This window comes from Crassostrea angulata, chromosome 6, assembly GCF_025612915.1.
Source record: "Crassostrea angulata isolate pt1a10 chromosome 6, ASM2561291v2, whole genome shotgun sequence".
NCBI classification, from domain to species: Eukaryota; Metazoa; Mollusca; class Bivalvia; order Ostreida; family Ostreidae; genus Magallana; species Magallana angulata.
This window is the reverse complement of record NC_069116.1, coordinates 33893243-33911558: the sequence shown is the minus strand read 5'-3', so window position 1 is coordinate 33911558 and position 18316 is coordinate 33893243. Positions and strand designations below refer to the sequence as shown.

Sequence of the window (18316 nt, the reverse complement as noted above, 5' to 3'; positions counted from 1 at the left end):
AGTTGTTTAGAAAAAAAATCTTAATGAATTGCATGAACGTGCAAATGGGAAAAAACGATCAGACTTATTTTTGAATTTGTCAATTTCATTAAAAAGATCAAAATAAAACATATAAATATGCTTATATTAAGATTATATTATACTTGCATGTGGATCTATGAAGAAAATCAGTTATTCTCCCTGCAGTCTCGAAACTGAATATCATTATGTACACGCTATTACATGTAAAAAAAAAACCGCACACGATTTCATTTCTTGAGAGAAAAAATACTGACGTGGTTGATTATTGTATAATTATACAAGTTTTTATATAAAATAGTATTTTTTTTCTTTTAAAATGCTGCAAAATGACATGGATATTTGTATTCACAACATAGATTTATAAGGCGATTGGGTCTTACTGACGTCATAAGCAAGGGAGGTAAGCCGCGTAAGTCAATGTTCCTTTTCCCGATTAAGTAATTTTGATCGACTGTGGCGCTCACATTTTGCTTAAAATATCCAAAAAACAATGTCAGTCTTATTAAATAGGCACTTATGAACTCATTCCCGTATATAATTCAATATGGTCAGGATATCGTTTCATATGACCTTAACACACCGTCACAAAATGGCTGACCTCTGATCGAAACGATATTTCGTATCATTAAAAGAATGTTGTTGATGACAGCATGTAACTTACTCCATAGCTGAGTGGATAAAGTCTCACTCTTGCGATCCGTACCTCCTGAGTTCGAATCCTGCAGGGGCTTTTTGGTGTTATACTTACTGAATTAATTTTTTAATCAGTTTTTATCCCCAAACTGCAAATTTTTCAATTATTTGACAAATGTATACTAGTACATGTAGTTTATTTATCATTAAATCTTTCATAATCAAAATATTTACTGTAAATTTGAGTGATTTTTTTTAGGTGTTTTATTCCACCTTAAGTAAGAACTCGCAGTGCAAATTTGCTGAGGGGGAGGGGGTCCTTGTAAAAGCCGCTATGATTTGAGGCAATATACATCGTTCTGATTTAAACTATGTCCAAGACGTGAAATCGACATGGTTTTGAAATAAATATGTTACCTGAGTCCGGTAGTGTAAACATATATATAGCTCCAGAGACCAAATGAGCAATTCCGGCCAAAATGGAAAAAGCAAAAGACCAAGAAAGATGGTAGCCCTTTAGCCAAGTTACATATCGGTACTGACCACCATAAATACTGATTCCTATTAACATACTGCCAGCTGTAATAAAAAGGAAACGGTTAATTAGCTTTTGTTTGAATAATTATGATAATGCAGTTTTGGGGGTTTTTTTGGGCGGGGGGTTGTAGAAAATTCAATTATATTGACTATATTGACTCCGCTGTTCAAGTGATAGAGACCAGGGTTTTTCTACCTGTAATGTTAGTATACCTGTGACAAAATTCATCACCGCCGCAGCAACTTGAGCGTTTGTCTTTCTGTCGGTTATATTAACGAACGTGCAGAAAATGGACGACACGACTGACGCAAGAGACATGAGGAGTCCAATACTTTGGAAGAATCTGGTAGCGTGAAGCCATCCTGTCAAAAAAGATTTCAAATATATGATACAACTATTTAGGCATTGAAGGCTTACTTTTGGATATTGTTGGTCTTATAAACTCCGAGCCGAGAAGACAAATTGAATACCACTTGATAGTGTTGTGTGATAATTTGTCTGAACAGCCTTGTGTTTTATAGGACCGACACTATCCATGGGTAATAATGGTAGACAAGAACAGCTACAAAACATGCCATTTATCGTATCTGTGGTTAAACATATAATACCAAAAACAGATAATGCCAAAATTCAAAAGGACTATAACATAGTACATGTAAATTGGTTAGATAAGTTTTAACGTTTCATTAAACAAATGTTAAATCTAACAATAATATATCTTTACGAAGCGCGTGATTAGTCAGCCCGCGGACTAAAAGTCGAAAACAAACTATACACATGCGACCATTTAGGCCAAAAAAAATTAATGATTTGTTTCTCAGGCACCGCCGCATCAGTAAAATCATGGCCGCATCAAACTTTTTTATCGTTATTTTTCCGGATTTTTCATATCTTATCATTGTCGGTTTTCTCTATTATGAAATCCATGTAAACAAACGCTCAGAACAAATGCTTGTCTCTGTCAGTGAAAAACGTTATTTTTTCTGAAACATCTACCCAGTGACCAACCTAGGGGGCTACCTGGGCTAAATACAAGTTTATGTAAATATAATTACTCGCTTTGTGGTCAGTAACTTCGCCAGAATTTCCTCAGAAAGAGAGGTTGAAGTTGCTCTGTATTCTGAGTTCACGATCGTAAAAGTTAACCCCAAATGCAATAAAATGATAATAATCTAATTTAAAGGACATTTTTATAGCCTAAGTTAACCCCTGTTGTGATTAATAACTAGCGACTGTCTTATCTTTAGAGGTTATAAACACGGTTGATGCAACCACACAACCACATATACTGTGCACTGGAAATTACAACCGATGTTTATAACTTTAGGTGTTGGTATTACAATAAGTTGGTAACTTGTAATTAATTAATAACTCAGCCTAGTTAGTGCTAAAATAATCATAAAACCGTTTGTCTACCGTTATTTATTCTGACTATATGACGGTAGTAATTGGGTCAAAGGGTTGGACTAATACCTCCAAAATATACTTAAACACATAGACTGATTTTATTTGTCATTTAGCCAACACAAATACGAAACATTTAAGCTACAAAATATATGAATACACATAATAAATTAAATTTTAGAAATTAGATAAGATTTTAAATTTTTTAGGAGTTGTTTTATTTTTAATTGACTTGCTTCTAATCAAATTCAAATTAAGGTTGAATCTGTGTATAAATGTATGATCATTAGCATTATACCATTGTCAAAGAATGGAAGTCTACATGATTTCTCAAATTTCTCCCTATTTTTCTGTGAGGGAGAACTTCAGAAGTGAAGTCTCCCTAAACTAAGTTTGCTCTTGGTTGGCAACCACTGAAATTTCTCTGCAATCTTCAGAAATTGAAGCCTCTGTGATATTGCATAGAAGCAGGAATAAAGGACAATTGTATTGTTTGAGAATTTTATGATGACTAATTTACTTTTCCTTGATTTCTGTCCTCAAGGCACTGAAGATTGATAAGAAAACACCCCAAATGAATGCTTTATTTGATAAATTTTTATATGGCAAATTCAACTGTAAAATGCCATAAGAAGTCCCCTATTTCAGTTTAGACTTCTGTTATTACTGTGAAGGGGAAAATGGGCGGCAATATGAAGCAGGGGAACAAACCATTTGTCATTTTTGTTCATCTGCAAAAACCCAACCTTTGAAAAGGAAACAGAAACAGTTTAAACTAAAAAGAACAGATTAAAACAAATGTATAAACTTTGCCAATGTATGAGCTTGATGAATATCTGCTGATGAGTACACAAATAAATCATAAAGTATGGGTTGCCATCATTGTAAATTTTGTCTCCAAAAAAAAAAAAAAATACAAAAAAACAAAAAAACCTGCCTGCCTCATCAAAATTTCAAAATTTTGGCCCGAGAAACTAATGATTAATTTTTTTGGGCCTTAGGTGTGAAAATCTGAATTATGGCTAGGTAGGCTATGGGTTTTTTTTCCTGCAATGATTGATACCCTCATAACCCGCATGAATTATCAAAGAAAGCATTTTATTGTTTATATTTACATCTTAAATTGATGGTGAAAAATAAGTAAAATTCACCAAATTACTGTTAATTTACACCAGTAGGTTAGGTAAAAGAAACCTCCAAATCGCCTCCTACGGGAATTAAGAGTCTGACATCATCATGGTTATTTCGTGCAGTCCATGTTTTTTTTAAGGTCGCTGTAGGTTTCGACTAATCAATAAACAGGGCGTGTAGATTTCAGTCCTGTCAGTTTTTATATAAGTTTCTGTTAGAAATAGAGAGAATTATACTCGGAAGATGTTAAATATTCATAAATATTTCGTGCAGTCCGTTGGTTTTTTTTAGGTTGCTAAAGGTATCGGCCAATCGATATACGAGGCGTGTACATTTCAGTCATGTCAGTTTCGGCAAGGCTATGAATTACCACTAATTTCCGTAAGAAATAGAGGATGTAAATATAGAACATTGGACGTCACAACATAAGGGGATCGAAATATTAGTATACACTGAATGTAAATATTTTAAATAAAAAGATTACATGCAATTTAAATTTGGTTGTATTAAGTATAATCAAATGCGAACAGAGTGTTGGCAAAAAAGTATAGTATATATAAATTAATTGAAATAGACACAAAATTGAGAAAAGTCAACAGCTCAACAAATACATACCGCATTTTGCACAAATATTGACCAAGCCTTTCAAACTTACCCGGTACGTCTTGATTTCTATACTCCAGAAAGTTGGTAACTGATTCACGACAAGTGATGTCGGTGTTACTGAGGGTCTTGCTACAGTGGTTCCAGAGACCTTGGTTGCTCTCTGTTGGTCCTTCCGACAGTTCCACCCAAATGTCTGTGCCATAGGACAGGAAGGTATGGAGAAACCATGCGATGGTTGTGAGTAAGAGACACGCTCGGCATTCTATAGGCGAATCACAAAACGTGTCTATAGAACTGGCGAGTTTTTCCGTCACTGTCATTCTCTTGTATTGGTTGACAAATTCATAAGCGTAATTATAGCGAAATGACTCTGGTTGAAATCCAGGCGTAACTTCATTCCATTCAAATCCAGCCGTAACTTCATTCCATTCAAATCCAGTCGTAACTTCATTCCATTCAAAGCAACAGTCCTGCAACAAATCACGGCTTCTCTCTTAAAAAGTAACTAACAATAGTACAAAATGTTATCCTCATAGGTATAGCAGTAGTATTGGAATATAGTCTAACCCATAATTTGCAAAAGTTGTTTCTCTTTGTGGGATCAACCAAAAGGTCGTAAGAGAAAACCCCAACTTTCCCCCTGTTGATGCAACCAAATATTTGGACGTCCTGTGATGAAATCTCTTTGAACTGAAAATTTATTTCTTCTAATATGTGTGGGTTGCTCCATCCTGGGGCAATTAAAATACATAACGGAAACGGATTTTAAAGATATCAGGTATGTGTGTGTTAGATACCCAAAAATTAAACTATCTGTCTGAATATGCACGGCAAGTGTATATTGAGTACTTGTCTTACCTTGTAGGCCTGCCTATATACATGTACATGTACATGTAACTATATGTTTCAAAACGGAACATCACAATAACACATACTTTAACTGCATGGGTCCCTGAAAACAACTTACTTTTCCCAAGAACCATGGGTTTTTCAACTTCCTAGTCTGCTGATTATGATTGAGAAATCAGTCAAAATCATTATAAATACAATGTAGATAACGTTCAGAAATTTCAATAAATCGAAGGAGCACGGGTGCTGCCTAAGTGGTAATACGAAACTTTGTCTCTGGTTACAAAAGAATTCCAAGCTGAACGGAAATAACTAGCGATTGATATTGAACAATGCACTTTAGAATTTTTTTGTGTAATATGACGGTTAGACAAGGAGAGAATTTACCACCATTTCTTTTTCTTTGTATATTAAAGGGGTAATTATCAATTAAATGGGGAAGATGGAATAACATAGAAATATATTATAGAATTTTTTCATTGTGTAATAAAAACACATTGGGTGACGAATACCACTATGTTATGAAATGCCATGCGTTTTCTTTAGTCCACACAAATTTATTGATTGAATGCCCAACAAATATGAACGCTAATATAAATTGAAAATCCTATGAATACCATAGATATTGATTTATTGAAAAAGCTCGATTTATTTAAATTTCTCTGCTCTTCCTAACTTGACTTAAAAAAAATTCACATGTGAAATGCACTATATGGAACAAACGAGTGCATAGGCAGGTAAATATCTACACCAGCCTGTTACTCAGACTTTTCCCTTAAACACCGTGCCGGTTAATTATGCCAGTACTAAGGTGACTTTATTGCATCCGCTAAATTAAGATGCAGTTGATACACAATGGTATAGAGAGCATATCACCACTTCTGTTTTTAGTGCGTCACGCCTGACATGCAGATGAGATATTTACCTTTAAAAATTAACATCCCTTAGGAATATTTTAAATCCATAGGAGAAATCATTTTCATACAAAAAATATTTAAAATCCTATATGATTTTATAAAAATCCCACAGGAATTATATTTCCTATATAGAAAAATATTTCTCGCATGAATATTATTTTGACAGGTGGTTTTCCTACATGTTTAGGAAATTAAGATTTCTTAAATTTTAAAATCTTTTTTAAGTTTTGTTCAAATCCTATTGGAATTTTAATTCCTATAGGAAGGTATTAAATTCCAGTAGGAAATTCCAAATGTCCTTAGGAAAATTGTTTTTCCTAAGGGGAAAATTATTTTCCTTAGTGTGTTTCCGTTGTGCACACTTTTGATAACTGAGTATAGAAAAATAGGTGGGATTTGTATTGGGATAGCGATTATAGTGTGCTTTCAATCCAAGATTTTACCTGTCTTTTTACTTGTGTTTTAACAGTGCATTAACGATTAAAGAAGGAGAATATACTGGGTAGATATTTTGTTGTGTTTTAGTATTAATAATTAATAACTGTCGGCAATTTTTTTCATTTGATGAAATAAATAAATATATATGATTTTTTTTATTATTAAATTTTCGCTCCTTGATAAGAAAAATAATGATAGTTATTTAACTTTAACAGTTTACATTTTTTTACATTGTCCATACAAAACTGAATGAATTGAGGAAAAAATTGTCGGTCCCAATCCAACTGAAAGCTGGTTCAACGGATAATTATGGGATGAAGGGGAAAACTACAGTCATTTGGGGTACTCCGAATCTCTTTTTACAAATGCACAATGTTTATGAAGTACAAAATCCACCAAGCAAAAAAAAATCCACATGCCATGCCACAAGTGACATACACGATGAATGAGATTATGTAAGGAAACGAATTATTGTCACAAAATAATTCAATTTTACAAGTAGCGACTTTGACAGTACATGTAGTTCTTATGACATCACCGCTTTAGTATATTGCCGTTGGCCTCGGGCAATAGATCATACTGAGCTGTTCCCTGCACCGAGGGAAAAAATTCTGGTCTATTGACTGTTCAAGCATTAAATAATTGTTTTAATACCTAATTCCTTTTTTAGTTTTCCTGGTTAACAATTTGCATATTGCAGATGGTTTTCGTGCCATTATGCAATATGCTAAGATTTTTTTTTCATCTTTTACATGCACCAAACCTGTTGCATGCATTACAACATCTCAATTTAATATTAGTTTACACAAAGAAGGAGGAGTCTTCAACCCATTAGATTTTAAATAGTCTTTTACCTTATATGAAGCTTTAAAACTGTTGATTATTTGATACTCCATTTTTTATAACATTGAATTTGGTTTCACCAAGTACTTAAAACAGCATCTATGTAAAGGAATATACATTCCCTGAGAGAGGATGTAACATTATTACCCGTTGCTAAGTGTGTTGCTAACGCTGAGGGTAATAGAACGGATTGTCAACTGTGTCTTAACCAATCAGATTTCTGTATTTAACATGAAAGTATAATAATATATCATACACGCGTTCTGATATACGTTGCCGGTCCAATTGATCTATTGACCGGCGGTCCGATAGATCGCTGTCTATTGACCGGCAGTTCAAAATAGACGCAAATATTTAATTTGTAATAAAACAACAAAATCCCTTTGATAAGGTTATAAACAACAATATTAAATTTTGCAAAATATAAGTATCAACGCAATTGCAAGAAGATACCTTTTATTTATTTTATTGTCAAAACCCTTCACAAGAACTGTAATTCAGACTATAGCAATTAAGCATCCTGTTTCGCGCACATTTTTTTTGAACCCACAAAGGTGATATAACAGTTTAAAGAGGGCAATATAACTAATTCATGTAAATATGACTGTTTCCGGGAGGGCAATATAACTATTTCGGTGTGATTCAGCAATTTTTGAGACATAAGAATAAAATAATCTCATTTGTGATATAACGAGAAAACTTATTCAACAAGTGGCCAACAGGCCTTAATGGTCACCTGAGTACCAGTGCTCATACACAAACCTTTTGATTCTCATATAATAGTATGCATTTAGTCATCCTGGAAATCAAACATATAGAAATGACCACCACCTTCCTACCTGAAATCTTACTATAAGGACTTTGATAGGAAATATTTGTCCCATATTTGTTAACTTTCAAGATAGCTTTTACAGTGTATGTTTATATATTTTTATAGATAAACTAAGCTAGCTGGTATACATGTACATATTTTATTAAATTCAACAACAATCCCCATTCTTACGCCGGGAACAAGACAGACAGTCTCTCACTTTGGACCTAAATACGGAAAACATAAAACACTGATAAGTTATTTTGCTATATCAATTCAAATGTTTTACCTGTTCAGTTATAAATCAACCATTCATACAATGACACCATCTTGCATTTATCAAAAAATATTGTACACCAATCTGATTAAAATCAGCCGTTCTGGTACGTTAGCGCTCTTCAGTATTTTTGGATAGCCAATTTTTACTTTACTATCAACAAGTCTACTGTTTATTAAAAAAAACTTGAATATTTGGCTTTTTTCTTGTATATTTGGCCCCGTCTAATTGGCGCCCCAGGGGTGGTAGAGTCATGGATTTCAATTTCCGTTTTCAAATTGATTCCTCTTACCATAGAGATGTTTCACACCAACAATGGTAACAAGTGGCCTTGTAGTTTGAAGAAGCAGTTGCAAAACGGACGACGCACACCGCATGACGACGGACGAAGACCAATTGCAATTATAGGTCACCTGAGTAAAACGTTGCACTAATGTATTCTATCTTGTAAAGCACATTCGAAAACCACTAATTTTTTTATATGGATTAGGGGGTGCACCTAAATTAATCTTAATCAATGATGCAACTATTCAATATGTAAGCTATCGGTATGGCTTAATTTTTTCTTGGATGAAACCTCTGCATGTTGGACACTGAGTCACGAGCAAAGAGCAAACCTCACATAGATTAAAATGATAGCACGGTCGAAGTAGGATTTCTACACGATGATCGAAGCAAACAATGCAGGTATCGTCATCGCTCTGTGTATCAGTTCCAGTGTTCTGGGTGGACGCGGGATTTTGACCACTGTTCACTGCATGTCGTCGATTGGTGCTAGCAGGTTGTGGTGAATTGATAACACCTCTGGGAGGATATCGTGGATGATTTTCTTCATTGGACGGCGGGATATAGTATAGATATGCATCAGGCGGGGCTAAAGGTACCGGTATGTTTACATGAACATCACGGTTGTTAACAATTTCACCGGGTTGTTGAGATTGGTTTGTTGTTTCATTATTTGAAATCGTTTGAATGGAGTCTAAAACAAAACAGAAAATAAATACCGGTATAACAGTCAAATTTCAAAGTAAAACGGAGAGATTTGAATTGTAGAGGGTTTTGTTAATGTTCATATATATACTAGTATATGTTCACCAGAACCGAACTTTTGGCAGATTGAGCATTTTACATCCGCACGTTATAAAGAACATAGATTCCATAAAAAATAGTTAAATGAAAAAAGTCTATAAATCAGACTATTCATTTGCACAATTACTTAAAACAAACGTTAAACACTGTTTAACTAACTTAGGATTTTTAAAATTGATTTGACATGAAATACTTTCTTTTAGATAAAAAAAAAATAATTTTAAATTACGATATATATTACCTGAATTCGGTAATGTAAACATATATATAGATCCGGATACTAGATGAGCAAATCCGGCTAAAATTGAGAAAGCAAATGACCAGGACAGATAGTAGCCCTTCAGCCACCCTGCATAACGGTATTGTCCACCGTAAATACTGCTTCCTATTAACATACTGCAGGCTGAAATAAAAAGAACATGGTTGATGAAAATGTGTTTAAATATGATATTACGATTGCTTAAAGAATAATCAATAAGCTGTATTAACGATATTGACTACGCTTTTTAAGTGAGAGAGATGTAGTCGTAATTTGTTTTGCGTGTAATGTTACATATATGTACCTGCTACAAAATTTATTACCACTGCAGCAACTTGAGAGTCTCTCTTTCTGTCTGTTATAATAAGGAACGTACAGAAAATGGACGACACGACTGACGCAAGAGACATGAGGAGACCAATACTTTGGAAGAATCTGGTAGCGTGAAGCCATGCTAAAAATAATAAATAAATAAAAATATTTATAAAGATATTGAAATTTGATTGTATTAGGTTTGGTCAGATGCGAAAAGAATCCTTCACTTAAAGGGACTTGGACACGATTTGACTTAAAATTTTCAAATTTCAGTTTTCCATTTTTCAATGTTTATAATGATAAATATAGAAGTTTATAATGCTATATCAAAATTTAAAAGTCAAATATCAAGTTATAAGCAAGTTACAGGGTTCATAATTCTTTGTTTTGTAAACAAAGCTCGAATATTGTCATTTTTATATATGTGCTGTATTGGTGTAAGTTTCAATCAAATGTATCTTTCTTTTGTTGCAATTGATATTAGTATTTATGAAGATACTGAATTAGTTTAAATTGTTTTTACATGTCATTTTGTCTAAGAAATGGTAAGTCTCTACATTACATTTTTTGTAAACAACTATAAGACTCGAGCTTTGTTTACATAACAACCAATTCTTACCTCTGTATCTCTCTCGTAACTTGACTTTAACATTCAATATTTTGGTCAAGCATTTAAAATGCACCAGTAAACCATTTTATACATAAAAAATAAAAATAATTTTTTTGATCTCAAATCGTGTCCAAGTCCCTTTAATTGACTCAGAGATATTGAAAAAAAGAATTATTTAAATCGAAAGTGTCATTAAATTGAAAAAAAAAACCCAAATAGAACAGATGGAAACAAACCATTATATCACTTTTGTTACAATAATTGACCAAGCCTTTCAAGCTTACCCGGTACATCTTGATTTCTGTACATCAGGAAGTAACTGACTGATTGACGGCAAGTGATGTCTGTGTTACTGAGCGACTTGCTACAGTGGTTCCAGAGCCCTTGGTTGCTCTCTGTTGGTCCCTCTGACAGTTCCACCCAACTGTCTGTGCCATAGGACAGGAAGGTATGGAGAAACCATGCGATGGTTGTGAGTAAGAGACACGCTCGGCAGTCTTTAGGGGAATCACAAAAAGTGTCTATAGAACTGGCTAGTTTTTCCGTCACCGTCATTCTCTTGTATTGGTTGACAAATTCATTAGTGTAATAGCGAAGTTACTCTGTTTGAAATCCAGGCGTAACTTCACTCCATTCATATCCAATCGTAACTTCATTCCATTCAAAGCAATAGTCCTGCAACAAATCACGCCTTTTCTCTTAAAAAATAATTAACAATAGCAATCCTCATAGGTATAGCAGTAGTATTGGAATATAGTTCAATCCATACTCTGCAAAAGTTGTTTCTCTTTGCGGGGTCAACCAAAAGGTCATAAGGGAAAACCCCAACTTTCCCGCTGTTAATGCAACTAAATATTTGGACGTCCTGTGATAAAACCCCTCGAAATGAAAATTTATTTCTTTTAATATGCGTGGGTTGCTCCATCCTGGGGCAATTAAAATACACAGACAGTGGAAACGGATTTTAAAGATATCGGGTATGGGTGTTAGATACCCATAAATTAAACTCCCTGTGTGCACAAAAAGCAGTAATATGCACGATAAGTGTATATTAAATACTCGTCTTACCTGTGCAAAAACGCAGCATCTTAATAACATATACGTCACTGCATGGGTCCCTGAAAATAACTTACTTTTCCCAAGAACTATGGGTTTTTCAACTTCCTAGTCTGCTGATTATGCTTGAGGAATCAGTCAAACTCATCATAAATTATAAATAGGTGACGTTCAGAAATTTGAATTAATCCAAAGAGCACGGGTGCTGGCTATGTGGTAAAACGAAACTTTGTCTCTGGTTACAAAGAATTTCAAGCTGAAAGGAAAAAAACTAGCGATTGATATTGAACAATGCACTTTAGAATTTTTATGTGTAATATGACGGTTAGACAAGGAGAGAATTTACCACCATTTCTTTTTCTTTGTATATTAAAGGGGCAATTATCAATTAAATGTGGAAGATGGAATAGCATAGAAATATGTTATAGAATTTTTCATATCACAATGTTATGAAATGTCATGCATTTTCTTTAGCCCACAACAAATTAATTGATTGAATACTCAACAAATATTAACGCGAATATAGATTTGAAAATCTTATGAATACCATAGATATTGATTTATTGAAAAAGTTGTCCATATTTACAAAGCTCGATTAATTCAAATTTCTCTGCTCTTCCTAACTTGACTTTGAAACATTCACATGTGAAATGCACTATATGGAATAAATAAGTGCATAGGCCGGTAAATATTTTCACCAGTCTGTTACTCAGACTCTTCCCTTAAACATAATATAATTAATCCATAGAAGAAATAATTTTCCTACAGAAAATATTGAAAATCGTATAGGATTTTATTAAACAAAATCCCATAGGAATTATATTTCCTATAGGAGAAAAATAGTTCTCGCAAGAATATTATTTAGACAGGTGGTTTTTTTACTTTTTTTATCAGTGCATTAATGATTAAACAAGAATATACTGGGTAGATAATTTGTAGTGATTTAGGATTAATAACTAATAAATATCGGCAATATTTTTCATCTGATAAAATAAAATTAATGATATTTTTATTATTAAATTTTCGCTCCTTGATAAGAAAAATAAAGATATATAGTTTAACTTTACTACCATTTTTGTCCATTTACGTTAAATACAAAACTGAATGAATTGAGGAAAAATTGCCGGTTCCAGTCCAATTGAAAGCTGATTCAATGGATAATTATGAGATGAAGGGGAAAACTACAGTCATTTGGGGTACTCCGAATCTCTTTTTACAACTTAGTTGCAATATATGTAAGACACACAATGTAATGAACAAAATCCAACAACCAAAAAAATCTACATACTATGCCACGAGTGACATACGATGTTCTTATTGCTTATTGGTCAACAGAAAGGAGATTATGTAAGGAAATGGATCATTGTCACAAAATAGTTCATCTTTAAAGTAGCGACTTTGACAGTACATGTAGTTCTTATGACATCACCACTTTAGTATATTGCCTGTCACTTTCTGGTATTTCAAATCAGTAGCTAAACTGGAACAAAACATTCCGACAAAATTGACTGTATCTCATTGAAGATTACATCTCATCCAAGCTTGATTTATTATCTTGTATAGAGTGTCCATACAAATATAAATTACCAATTTTTTTTTATTTTTTGCAGTAAGTATTAAGGTGACTATATTTAGTAGTATAAACAACATTCACTCAGTATACAACAATGTTAAATTCTGCAAAATTCTGCAAAATATAAGTATCAACGCAATTGCAAGAAGATACGTTTTATTTATCTTATTGTCAAAACCCTTCACTGAAACTGTAATTCAGACTATAGCAATTAAGCAGTTATCTCACCCAGTCAAATTCTTGTTACGCGCACATTTTTTCGTACCCACAAACGTGATATAAAAGTTTAAGGAGGGCAATATAACTATTTCCTGTGAAATATGACTGTTTCCGGGAGGGCAATATAACTATTCCGGTTATTCAACAAGTGCCCATACACAGACCTTTTGATTCTAAAAATATGCATTTAGTTAAGCTTCAGTCTGGAAATCAAATATATGGTAATCACCACCACCTTCCTACCTGAAATCTTACTATAAGAACTTTGATAGGAAATAATTGTCCCATATTTGTTAACTTTCAAGATAGCGTTTATGCGGTTCTGAAAGCATTGTTACGAATACTGTTTTCCTCGTTATAAAAGTGTCTTTTACTAATCAACAATTTTTAATTGTCAATGAGTCCATGACTTATTATTAGTCATGGACTCATTGACAATTAAAAATTGTTAATTAGTAAAAGACAAAAGAAATGGGCGTGTCTTATGTAACAAATGACGTTCGATACAAACTTTTGAACATTCCATTCAAACGAAAACTTTTACCACTTCAATGCGCTTTATTGTATGTTTACAAATGTATAAATTTTTATAGATAAACTAAGATGTCTGGTATACATGTACATGTTTTATTAAAATCAACAACAATCCCCATTCCCAACGCCAGGGACCAGGCAGACAATCTCTCACTTTGGACATATATACAGAAAACATATTAAAACACCGATAAGTTATTTTGCTTTTTCAATTCAAATGTTTTACCTGTTCAGTTATCAATCATTCATGCAATGACACCATCTGGCATTCATTAAAAATTATTGTACACCAATCTGATTAAAATCAGACGTTCTGATACGCTACCACTCTCCTCAGTATTTTTGGATAGGCAATTTATACTTATCTATTTAAAACAGGTCTACTGTTTATTCAAAAACTTTTTTAAAAAAACTGTTCCGATTGTTTTTTTAACAAATAAAAAAACTTGTTTAACTCCTTTAATATTTTAACTTCTTAATTACATTATTTTAAAATGATTGATAATTAAATATGAACAAGGGAAGATAATTCCATTAATTGTAACACCCCCTACCCAAACTCTTGCCAAATGCTTTCATGATATTTTTAATTTTGATAGACAACTCCATTCATTCTCTTTTCCAAAGTCATAACTATGTATTTAGTTTTTCTCAAATGTGTATGGAGGTAGAGAAAAAGATTTTCTAAGATTTGGTACACTTTTAATATATGACTATTTTAGCCCCACCCTGGGGCCGAACTCCTGACCCAAGAGCCATGAATTTTACAGTATTGGTAGAGGGCGTCATAGACATCATTACAATGCATTCAGTTTTTCCCCACACGAGCTAAAGTGGAGAAGAAGATTTTTGAAAATTTAGCTTTTTTGTATATTTGGTCCCGTCTCATTGGCGCCCCAGGGGTGGTAGAGTCATGGATTTCAATTTCAGTTTTCAAATTGATTCCTCTTACCATAGAAATGTTTCACACCAAAAATGGTAACAATTGGCTTTGTATTTTTAAGAAGCAGTCACAAAACGGACGACGCACATCGCATGACGACGGACGAAGACCAATTGCAATTATAGGTCACCTGAGTAAAACGTTGCACTATTATGTTCAACTATCTTGTTAGGCACATTCGAAAACCACTTATTTTTTTTATATAGATTAGGGGGTGCACATAAATTAATCTTTATCAACGACGCAACTAGTCAACATGTAAGCTATCGGTATGGCTTAATTTTTTCTTGGATGATACCTCTGCATGTTGGACACTGAGTCACGAGCAAAGAGCATCCCTCACATAGATTAAAATGATAGCACGGTCGAAGTAGGATTTCTACACGATGATCGAAGCAAACAATGCAGGTATCGTCATCGCTCTGTGTATCAGTTTCAGTGTTCTGGGTGGAGGCGGGATTTTGTCGTCGATTGGTGCTAGCAGGTTGTGGTGTATTGATAGAACCTCTGGGAGGATATCGTGGATGATATTCTTCATTGGACGGCGGGATATAGTATAAATACGCATCAGGCGGGGCTGAAGGTACCGGAATATTTACATGAACATCACGGTTGTTAACAATTTCACCGGGTGGTTGAGATTGGTTTGTTGTTTGATTATTTGAAATCGTTTGAATGGAGTCTAAAACAAAACAGAAAATAAATATCGATATAATAGTCAAATTTCAAAATAAAACAGAGAGATTTGAATTGTAGAGAGTTTTGTTATTGTTAGTATAACTAGTACATGTTCACTAGAACCGGACTTTTGGCAAATTGAGGCATAACAGTGTTCAAGGTTTTTCAAATCTTTGAATATATAAACTTTAAGCATTTTATATCCGCACGTTATAAAGAACAAAGATTCCATAAGAAAAATAATTAAATGAAAAAAGTATATAAATCAGACAATTTATTTGCACAATTACTTAAAACAAACGTTAAACACTGTTTAACTAACTCGGGATTTTTAAAATTGATTTGACATCAAATACCTTCTTTTAGATAAAAAAAAATTAAATTATTTTTTTTAAAATTACGTTATATATTACCTGAATTCGGTAATGTAAACATATATATAGATCCGGATACTATATGAGCAAGTCCGGCTATAATTGAGAAAGCAAAAGACCAGGACAGATAGTAGCCCTTCAGCCACCCTGCATAGCGGTATTGACCACCGTAAATACTGCTTCCTATTAACATACTGCAGGCTGAAATAAAAAAGAATATGGCTGATGAATATTTGTTTAAATATGATATTACGATTGCTTAAAGAATAATCAATAAACTGTATTAACGATATTGACTACGCTTTTTAAGTGAGAGAGATGTAGTCGTAATTTGTTTTGCGTGTAATGTTACATAAATGTACCTGCTACAAAATTTATTACCACTGCAGCAACTTGAGTGTCTCTCTTTCTGTCTGTTATAATAACGAACGTGCAGAAAATGGACGACACGACTGACGCAAGAGACATGAGGAGACCAATACTTTGAAAGAATCTGGTAGCGTGAAGCCATGCTAAAAAAATAAATAAATAAAAATATTTATGAAGATATTAAAACTTGATTGTATTAGGTTTGGTCAGATGCCAAAAGAATCCTTCACGTATTGCCTTGGAGATATTGAGAAAAGAATATTTAAATCGAAACTGTCAGGAAATTGAAGAAAAAACCCCCTAAAAACACAGATGGAAACAAAACATTATATCACTTTTGTTACAATTATTGACCAAGCCTTTCAAGCTTACCCGGTACGTCTTGATTTCTGTACATCAGGAAGTAACTGACTGATTCACGACAAGTGATGTCTGTGTTACTGAGGGACTTGCTACAGTGGTTCCAGAGTCCTTGGTTGCTCTCTGTTGGTCCCTCTGACAGTTCCACCCAGTTGTCTGTGCCATAGGACAGGAAGGTATGGAGAAACCATGCGATGGCTGTGAGTAAGAGGCATGCTCGGCATTCTTTAGGGGAATCACAAAACGTGTCTATAGAATCGGCTAGTTTTTCCGTCACTGTCATTCTCTGTTATAGTTAATTAACCTATTAGAAAAAAATGTGAAATTCTGTTTGAAATTCCAGTCTTAACGTTGGTCTATTCAAAGAAGTCCTGCAACAAAATATGGTTTTCCTCCAAATAATTAGAAACAATACAAACACCAGTTATGACATTCAAATATGTAGTGAATGGTTAAACGTCACATTGTAGTTTTGATATGTGGTGTGTGCAATCTTTGCACATAAATCAGCAAAGAATTGTAAATCCTCGTCTTACCTTTTAGCCTCTTCAAACATATTTCAAAACGGAATATCAACGATATGATGCCTTTATCTATAAAAAAAAAAAAGACAACTTAATATATTCCTTTTCTGATAACAATTGGTTTTTCCAACTTCCTAGTCTGTTGATAATGGTGTTTGAATTGATTTTCATATTTAGGAGTCCACAGTTTAAATTCAATTTCTGGCAAGATATTGCACTTAAATTAGTTATATTTAAAACAAACTTGATCCAAAGCGTGCAGGGTACTCAAAAACGGGTATTCCGTGCGATAAGGCGAAACAAAAACACTACTGTCGGATCCAGCCGAGGTAGTCCGTCTCTACTCAAAGATGACAGTCAAGGGTTAGGTCAAAGAATTACTTTTGGCCTGGGGGGACATTCGATGGGGCCTCACCTGGTCGTTACTGTCCCCTACCGTGCTTATTCGGTTCTTCTTGGTTTGGTATTGTTCCGATCACTGACTGGAAATGTTTATCGTTGTGTTTGAGCATGAATGAGGAAGTCAATCGTTTTTTAGCTTATGTTACAAGTCTTTTAGGGCCACATGCTGTGAATATATCAATGATCTAATATAACGTAGATCGTAAATTTTACAACAATGACAAGTTGTCGTATTGTAAATTTTGTAGTTACGCCCACTCATGAAACTATTATCATATGACACTCTAAGCATATGAACTAGAATCATAAAATTAATACGCGGCAATATACTTGCTATGTAAATTGAAACGATGATGAACGGCACAGGACCCTATCTGGTCATGAGTCTACTTTAACAAGTCGGTTCCGCTTTATATTTGGGAAATATTCATCGTTGAAACGTTTCGCAGATGTACATGTATTGACTGAAAAATTGTACATTGATTAATATCTATACTCGGATAGTTTTGTCCCTTGTTTGATAATTAAATTTAGTTTATGTCA

General features: G+C 33.7%; 3 protein-coding genes across 10 annotated transcripts; all 3 read right to left on the bottom strand.

Moving 5' to 3' along the window:
* Positions 1-1018: 1018 nt before the first annotated feature.
* LOC128187469 (uncharacterized) lies at positions 1019-4872 on the bottom strand. Its single transcript, XM_052857902.1, has 3 exons — positions 4383-4872; positions 1405-1554; positions 1019-1233 (listed from the first exon to the last, which is right to left on the bottom strand). Exons 1-3 carry the CDS (start codon positions 4651-4653, stop codon positions 1019-1021), a joined length of 636 nt encoding a protein of 211 aa, XP_052713862.1. The 5' UTR covers positions 4654-4872.
* Positions 4873-8945: 4073 nt separating this feature from the next.
* LOC128187268 (uncharacterized) lies at positions 8946-11296 on the bottom strand. Its single transcript, XM_052857581.1, has 4 exons — positions 11026-11296; positions 10121-10270; positions 9799-9960; positions 8946-9447 (listed from the first exon to the last, which is right to left on the bottom strand). Exons 1-4 carry the CDS (start codon positions 11294-11296, stop codon positions 9011-9013), a joined length of 1020 nt encoding a protein of 339 aa, XP_052713541.1. The 3' UTR covers positions 8946-9010.
* A 2840-nt stretch (positions 11297-14136) lies between these two features.
* On the bottom strand, positions 14137-17913 carry LOC128189026 (uncharacterized). Of its 8 annotated transcripts, none has more exons than XM_052860413.1 (6): positions 17787-17913; positions 17384-17440; positions 16860-17151; positions 16481-16630; positions 16158-16319; positions 14137-15748 (listed from the first exon to the last, which is right to left on the bottom strand). In XM_052860413.1, the coding sequence occupies exons 3-6, from the start codon at positions 17128-17130 to the stop codon at positions 15330-15332; spliced, it is 1002 nt and encodes a 333-aa protein (XP_052716373.1). In that variant the 5' UTR covers positions 17131-17151; positions 17384-17440; positions 17787-17913; the 3' UTR covers positions 14137-15329. The 8 variants fall into 8 exon arrangements, with proteins under 8 accessions (XP_052716373.1, XP_052716375.1, XP_052716372.1 ...); XM_052860415.1 differs by having other exon boundaries at positions 16860-17218; positions 17616-17888; XM_052860412.1 differs by having other exon boundaries at positions 17616-17888.
* Between the last annotated feature and the right edge of the window lie 403 nt (positions 17914-18316).